Here is an 8,345-nt window from a genome sequence, read left to right on the forward strand (position 1 = left end):
TGTATTGTTTAAAGATGGTTTTCAGGGGGTGATGTATAAACAAGGGAAAATAAAAACTACAAAATGTGAACCAACCTACTGGAGCCGTTTCATGACAATAAATCGCATTATTTGAAATCATAAAACAGTGAATTCCTCCACAAGAAAGTTTGTGTATTTGGGCAGAAACGTCACCAGGAATTTAATTTCCTGAGTCATTAAAGTTAAATAGTACAAATTCAAATTATGTGATTTAAATCAAATTTTTGTATAATTATTTGACAAGGTGTTAGTTTTAAAAAATGCTAATTTAAGATGTGCAAAATAAAGTTATGCTTTTATGAGTATTGCCTCCATTTCCCAGAAAGCCGTGCGGCGCTGTGACGTATTTAACCTGCGACAAGCGACGCTACAAACAGCGGCGCACAATCTCAAAGCACAAACAGAAGAAAACAGCGCAAAAGAAGCAGTTTGACAGTCGCACATAAGAAGTAAAGCCTCCAGGAGACGCTTTTGTTTTATATCTTCAGCAGATTTGAACTTCGGAGGTGAGTTAATGTTATTTAAGAGCTTTTATTAAACGTAGAACCAACGTTTGCTAGCGCTAGCTAGCTAGCTAGCATCGTTACATCCAATGAGTTAGCGGCAGACACTGATACAGGAGATAAATCCTGATTTATTATTTGGTTGCACGAAATGGGGAAAATATCTACTTTTGATTTTTCTGACAGATATTACGACATATACATATATATAATTTTTCAAAGTCCAACTTCAGTTCAATATTTACTGTATAAAACATTAAAACGTGATGGAGATTTAACACATGAAACACTAGATTCTATTATTATTATTATTATTATTATTGTTATTGTTATTATTGTTATTGTAGTCTGATGCAAAGACGAGAACCTGGAGATATAAAATGCTCACATCATGTATTTATTACCTTTTTATGTAGCATTGAACAGTTGGTGCAAAAGCTGTGACTGTTAAGTCCAGTTAGAAACGTAATAATATAAAAAATAAATCAAATTACTTCCATTATAAAATAATAGTAAGCCCTTTCTGTGAACTATTTCTACTGACACATGTCTGTAATTTATGGGTCAGGAGCATCTAAATAATGCACATTCTGCAATCAAGTTATACAGTAAAAATCCTAAAAGTAATTTCATTATTTCTGCAACTGCAGTTTCAAGTTAAGATCACGTAATTGTTCAGCCTTAAATTATTGCAAAATCAGTTATTTGTCAACTGTTTAACTAATCTCCAACTATTTTTGATAATCTATCAGTCTGAGTCATGTTTTTAACGAGCAGAACGTCTAAATTCTGTCTTTTGTAACTTCCTAAATGTGACTGTTTTCATTTTTCTTTCCTCCTCTATGACCGTAAACTGATTTGAGGAAACACTGATCATCTTTTTTCATTATTTTCTGACATGTAGAGACCAAACTGAGATCAGGGATTGAGCAAATAATCAACAGATTAATCAATAAAGAAAGTCGTCATTCGTTGCAGCCTTATTTTTTGGGTCATTATTTATTATATGTAGTTTATTGATGTTGTCTGAGGGGCTGAACGTGACCGTGACAACCTGAAATTATGATTCCAACAATATTTATACACAACTCCCATCCCAATAAATTCATCATATGCTGTTTTGTTGACTGATTAATTGACTTTAAATCAATTCTGTGGGTTCAGCTTCTTAAATGTGAATATTTTCTGGTTTCTTTGACCGTAAACTGAATATCTTTGAACTAAACAAGACTTTTGTGGAAAACACTAATTTTTCACAGTTTTTTGACATTTTTTTAGACTAAACAGTTAATGAACTAAGCTAGAAACTAAACGACAGATTAATCAACAATAAGAATAATTTTTTACGCCCCCCATCACTCAGCTACACCCTCAGCACCCGGGGATCATTTAGTTTATGTTTGAAGCTGATCTGAGTGGCTTTAGCTTATTAATCACCTCTTTCTCCTGCAGATGTCTCTGGCAGACGAGCTCCTGGCCGACCTGGAGGAGGCCGGAGACGAGGGGGAGGACGAGCTGTACGCAGAGGAAGACGAGGGGGAGATTGATGGCGAGGCGATTCAGGGAAGGACGGATGGAGGGCTGGAAGACATCCCAGAGGAGATGGAGGTGGACTACAGCAAAGCCGAGAGCGTCACGTCCATCGCCAAGCTCCGCAACAGCAAACAGGTCAGTGTTTATCGTGTGGTCGCTTTACACAAGGAGCTTTTTGCACTGATGTGTCTCATCATGTGTGTTTACAGTTTTCAGAGATCATGGACAAGATTTCAGGATATATCGGAAAACAGCGCAAGAACTCAGAGGGTGAGGGCAGTTTTTCATTCCTTCGTTTGTCTCTTAACATCAGAAACGTGACACTCTGTCGTGTTTACAGGCTCATTCACGGCATTTAACTGAAGTTTAATGTTGTGTTTCGTTTCAGTCTCGGGCCCAGTGGAGGCCGACCCAGAATACAGACTGATCGTAGCAGCCAACAACCTCACAGTGGAGATCGACAACGAGCTCAGTGAGTCGGCTCTTCCTCCACCGTGGGATTCACAAGACGAGAGCTGAGGATTAAGTTTCCTTCTGTCTAACCCGAAGTGTCTTCTGTGTTTCTGCTCAGACATCATCCACAAGTTCACCAGAGACAAATACTCCAAGAGGTTTCCGGAGCTCGAGTCTCTGGTTCCAGATTCTCTAGATTACATCCGCACAGTCAAGGTGAGTGGAGAGATTTATTCAGCTTTGGAATCAGAAATCCATTCAGAATGAGAATAACGGATCTGTCAGACGTGGGATGTGTGACAGCAGCGCATTCAGACATTGTTTGGTTCAAAAGTGGATTCGTTGCCGTTGATCAGTCTGAGCTGTTTTCATCGCGTTGACGTTAGATTTTTATTTTGATTTGTAATAAAGTTGAACAGCAAAGTTAATGAGAATGATTTTCAGACTGTCTTTTGCTCACCGTCATGTTTTTGTTTTTTGGACAAATATTGTTTCTGAAATGTGAAAAAAACAACAACCTTCAAATGACTTCACAACATTGTGTTACGATCTGTGTGTCGTTCTGTTGATGTGGCTGCATTAAGTTCAGACCTGGACTCTTCTCCATCAGTCTGATGTCATCTGATCACATCGAGTTCGTCTGAATGAGCGTCCTGCTCACTGTGGTGATGTTAGTCGGTTTGACTGAGTACCAGTTACTGCAGCCACATGAACCGTCACTGCTGCTCAAGTAGCACTGGACTCACTGGAGTTGTGTGAAGTGATTTACAGACTTTTTTTTTTTAAAACACATTTCAGCTCCACTATTGGTCCAAAAACACAACCGAAGAAGCAGCAATGTTGCGTATCACATATCTGAAAAGGTCTAAAGATTGCTGTTAGGACAGCAGAGTGAGCACGTTTGAGTTTAAGATGTTTAGATGCCGCCAGATTAACGGAAAGAAGAGCAGCTCTGAAAGCAGCTCGTGAGGTTCAGAGGTGCTGCATTGACTCAGCTGTTGACTGTTTGTGTCTTTAGTGGGGCAGAAGAAATGTTTTTTTTTTTAGTTACTGAGGAACTTAAATGATTTCAGTTCTCTGCACCAGTTGAAGTGTTGGTAGCTCGAACCTCTGTGGCTCTGCATTCAAGCATCCCAGGAGAGTGGACGGGTCATTAGCAAAGCTAAGTGATGGCTGAAGAGTTTATTATCACTTTGCAATTAATGTTGGTGGACGTGTAGAAGATAATTAGACACCTTCGTCGCCTCAGTGTCTGAGAATCCAAACACGTTTTATCAGAATGTTTTAAAATGATGAAGCCCTGCAGCTCACAGCAGCTATGTCATCAGAAACTCAGGTTTTTACTTTGTCTTCTGCTTTGTTTTGCTCAAACAGAACCGGTTAAAACTCTCGTCCTTTGATTTTAACAGTGGCTGTTACGCGTTTTTGTTTTTGTGGTTCCTCAGGAACTTGGGAACAATCTGGAGAAATGCAAAAACAACGAAACTCTGCAGCAAATCCTCACCAACGCCACCATCATGGTTGTCAGCGTCACGGCCTCGACCACGCAGGGGTCAGTCCACCCAGTCCGGACTGTTGTCATACTGATCAGGGCTTCAGTCAGTGTCTCGTGATCGCACAGTGAACACTGAGAGTTACTGTTGTGCGTTTCAGGTCGTTGCTGAGTGAGGAGGAGCTGAAGCAGCTGGAGGAGGCCTGCGACATGGCCCTGGAGCTGAACCAGTCCAAACACAGGATCTATGAATACGTAGAGTCCAGGATGTCCTTCATCGCCCCCAACCTGTCCATCATCGTCGGAGCGTCCACGGCTGCCAAGATCATGGGTGAGCAGAAGAACCCGGACGTAGATTGTTGTGTTTGCTGGTGCCGTTTCTGATCCGGCATCTCCTCCGGCTGCAGGTATCGCCGGAGGCCTCACCAACCTGTCCAAGATGCCGGCCTGTAACCTGATGCTGCTGGGCGCCCAGAGGAGGACGCTGTCCGGCTTCAGCAGCACCGCCCTGCTGCCCCACACCGGCTTCATCTACCACTGCGACGTCGTTCAGTCTCTGCCGCCCGTCAGTGAAAACGTGCACAGAAACCACATTTAACTCGGCGCCGAGGATCGCTGGCTGATGACTTTCTGCCCTGTTCTCATCCCTCAGGACCTCCGGAGGAAGGCGGCCCGGCTGGTGGCAGCTAAATGCACTCTGGCAGCCCGAGTGGACAGTTTCCACGAGAGCTCAGACGGCAAGGTTGGTGTTTAGAAGAAGCACGTGCACATTAATCCTGCAAACACAACTCAAGTCCATGTTGATCACGACAGTCTTGAGCTTCCAGTGACTCGTAAAACTCAGTGAAAGTCAACAACAAGCCTGCATTTTGTTTCTCTCATACATTTATTAACGCTCTCCTGGAAATGTGACGACATCCTGAGTAGTAAAATCATCCTGACAATGGCCTCCTAGCGCTCCGTGCACACATTAAAGATCAACACAATAACAGCTGCTTTACCAGTGTGGCTCTCAGTTGTTTTACAAATGTAGGATTTATTGTCAACCTCATGGATGCATCAACAGATCAGGTTTTATTCTGTCACCGTGAATGAAGTCGCCTTTTATGAATGTCTACGTGCAGACTGGAAAAGAAGTCCCTTTATTTTGTCTCTTTGGGTTAAAATCTGTGCGTCTCTTTCTGCAGGTCGGCTACGATCTAAAGGAGGAGATCGAGAGGAAGTTTGATAAATGGCAGGAACCTCCGCCGGTGAAGCAGGTCAAACCGCTGCCGGCTCCTCTGGACGGGCAGAGGAAGAAGAGGGGAGGACGAAGGTAGGTGATCCGTCAGACGGGCTGCTGAGGGGAAGGAAAAAGGTGGACATTTGTGATTTTATTCCCAGTGAATCCTGAAGAAAACGACATGAAACTGATCAACATTCAAACATGCAGCATCATCGGGGAACAAAGACACATCGAGGAGAGGCTTACGTAACCCGCAGAGCCCAGTTTAGAAAACCAGCACCGACTCTAAATATACATAGAGCACGACTGAACGCTGGCGCTCTTGTGTGTTCTCCTGCAGGTACCGAAAGATGAAGGAGCGACTCGGCCTCACCGAGATCAGGAAGCACGCCAACAGGATGACCTTCGCAGAGGTCGGTGCACGTCGTCTGCTCCGTCTCGGCTCCTTTCTGCTCGTTTTCATGCACTAGAGGCTCCAGTGTTCATGTTTGTGTCTGTGAGCCGTCGACTGTTTTTGCATTAAGACCAAAGCAAAGCGTGGACAGAAGAAGCTGAAACATGCACATAAATGATGGTCAGAGTAGATGATTCACTTTGCTGAACGTTTAAATTTGAAATGCAGAACCCTCATCGCTCCATCATGTCTTTACATGAGCTCAGTTCCACCACAGCGGCTCCGTCCTGAGAGGACCATCACCAAACCGGCTCCAGCTTTTTCCTGCAAAGTAATACGATGAGATTTACAGTTTTCGTCCTGCTGCTACTGAATATAATCATTCAGCTCCAGAACTTCTTTATTTTATTTTCTCCGACAGAGAACCTTCAAGCTCTGGACTGTCTGGTATTCAAAACTCTGACCCCGATGTTTTCTGGATTAATTAATTAGTTGTTTAGTCTCAAATAGTGAAAATGTGGATCCGTGTTTCCTCAGATGTCCGTCTTTGTTCAAAGATGTTCAGTTAACTGTCAGAGAAACTAGAACATGACTAGAATATGGACTTTATTTACTTAAAACATCACGAAAATCAAATCAAGATAGTTGGCGATTGATTTAATAGCTGGTGGGTTCCTGACTGGTGGTCGAACAGAAGAACGTGTCCTTTGGTTTAAACACACTGATGGACGTTTTCATCATCGTGACACGTTTTAGAGACAAAACAACAACAAAAAATCCAAAAGCCAAGAAAGTATTTGTTGGTTGTTGCCCTAAAGAGCACCAAAAATAATGATTTGTTAGTAGTTTCTCACGTCTCTGTAGGTATCTGGTCTCTAAAAGGTCCAAAAAATGTGGACCAGAGTTTCCTCGAGTGTCTGGTTGTGTCCAAAAATGTTCAGTTCACTGTCAAGAAACTAGAAACTATTCACGTTACACAAGAATTTAGATTAATTATCAGAACAGTTTTTAATTTCAAAGCTGACATCTGATCAGCTGATTGTTGCTTCTCTGATCGACTCGGTGATCAATCAGCTGATGCTGAACTTCATTACAGAGTTTTGACGATTATTTTACTTGTCAACTGTTTTCTGATGAATCGATTGGTTGTTGCTGTAAAACATTGATCTGCGCTTCTCAAAGCCCAAAGCGACAAACGTCTTGTTTCGTCCAAAGATGTTCAGATTGCTGTCATAGAAACTAGAACATGTTCATGTTCAGGAATCAGAGAATTTAAACACAAACGAGTCCAGATGATGAATCGATGATGAAATGAAAAATACTTTATTCATCCCAGAAGGGAAATTCAATCCTGTAAAAGCTCACCTTTCTTTTTTCTTTTTTTTTTTTTTTTAAAATCAATATGATCGAATAATCGAATGAATCGATGATGACGTGTGTGATCAGCTGCTGCAGCTTTAAGCTCCTCTCTGGTGTTTCAGATCGAGGACGACGCCTACCAGGAGGATCTGGGCTTCAGTCTGGGTCAGCTGGGGAAGAGCGGCAGCGGCAGAGTCCGGCAGGCTCAGGTCAACGAGGCCACCAAGGCCCGGATCTCCAAGTCCCTGCAGGTCAACATCCACGGATCCTTCTCACTCCAACACCTGCTCAGGGGGGATTCTTCTTGGTCTTCTTCTTCTGAAACATCTTGTCTTGTTCTCCACCACAGAGGACGCTGCAGAAGCAGAGCATGACGTACGGAGGGAAGTCCACGGTCCGGGATCGGTCGTCAGGAACCAGCTCCAGCGTCGCCTTCACTCCCCTGCAGGTAAGAACCTCTCACACCTTCTACGGCCGTCTGAGCAGCTGTCGGGCGGGTTCAGCTCACGGTGTTGTGCTGTCGCTGCAGGGTCTGGAGATCGTGAACCCTCAGGCTGCAGAGAAGAAGGTGGCTGAAGCCAACCAGAAGTATTTCTCCAACATGGCCGAGTTCCTCAAAGTCAAGAAGGAAGCGAAGATGTGAACGCCGACTGTTAAATGTGTCCCGCGTTGTGCTTCATCCTCTATCTTATTTTTATTTTTTAACTTACACTTTGTCCAGTTTAATAAAATGCGTGAAGATTCCAAAAGTGTCGTCTCATTTTTTAGCAGGAAAACACTGAGTGGCATGAACAAGATGCTCTTAGTGGTGATTATCTGCAAGGAGCTCAGGATGAGCAGACATAGCAGATACATACGAGATGTGGCGACTGGATAGCGAGATGGACGCTGTCAGTCGCTGTATTGAACTTGAGCAGGTTGAAACGACGGTTGGTAGATCAGTGGTGAATTCTTATTTGTGTCTGCAGCTCTTCTGATAGCTGAGATCTCAGCTGCAGTAACTTTTTAATGGATAAAACTAAGTTCTGTGATTTCAGCTCTTAATTATCAGTATTTTCTGCTCTCTTTCTCCTGACAGTCAACTGAATATCATTTGTACAAAACAAGAGATTTGAGGAAACTCTGATCTACATTATCGACATACTATACCATGACTTTTTAAAAAAAATGACATACTATACCATGACTAAATTAAAGCTGCAAGCGGCGATGGACGGGTCCTCGCCCTACGCTTGTCGGCCTTCACGCACGGCGGGGTGTGGGGCAAACCTGCTCCGGGCAGGACTGTGATCCGGCATGTCAAGTTTGGGGCAGATCGGAGCAAGTGTGGCCTAGTTACGAGCCACTTCCTGTTTAGTGGCGAGC

At 43.3% G+C, this 8,345-nt stretch overlaps 1 protein-coding gene across 1 annotated transcript; it reads left to right on the forward strand.

Moving 5' to 3' along the window:
- The first annotated feature begins 374 nt into the window (after positions 1-374).
- On the forward strand, positions 375-7,729 carry prpf31 (PRP31 pre-mRNA processing factor 31 homolog (yeast)). Its single transcript, XM_008302383.1, has 14 exons — positions 375-527; positions 1,977-2,192; positions 2,267-2,327; positions 2,446-2,529; positions 2,629-2,726; positions 3,956-4,062; positions 4,164-4,333; positions 4,410-4,567; positions 4,655-4,744; positions 5,190-5,317; positions 5,568-5,640; positions 7,103-7,231; positions 7,330-7,428; positions 7,510-7,729. Exons 2-14 carry the CDS (start codon positions 1,977-1,979, stop codon positions 7,621-7,623), a joined length of 1,527 nt encoding a protein of 508 aa, XP_008300605.1. The 5' UTR covers positions 375-527; the 3' UTR covers positions 7,624-7,729.
- Positions 7,730-8,345: the final 616 nt, after the last annotated feature.

The sequence above is a fragment of the Stegastes partitus genome, unplaced genomic scaffold, assembly GCF_000690725.1.
Source record: "Stegastes partitus isolate 25-593 unplaced genomic scaffold, Stegastes_partitus-1.0.2 Scaffold1804, whole genome shotgun sequence".
Lineage (NCBI taxonomy): Eukaryota > Metazoa > Chordata > Actinopteri > Pomacentridae > Stegastes > Stegastes partitus.

Coding starts and splice junctions, on each gene's coding strand:
- prpf31 (XM_008302383.1), top strand. CDS start 1,977: ATGTCTCTGGCAGACGAGCTCCTGGCCGACCTGGAGGAGGCCGGAGAC. Junction 2,727..3,955: donor ATTACATCCGCACAGTCAAG/GTGAGTGGAGAG, acceptor GTGGTTCCTCAG/GAACTTGGGAACAATCTGGA. Junction 4,063..4,163: donor ACGGCCTCGACCACGCAGGG/GTCAGTCCACCC, acceptor TGTGCGTTTCAG/GTCGTTGCTGAGTGAGGAGG.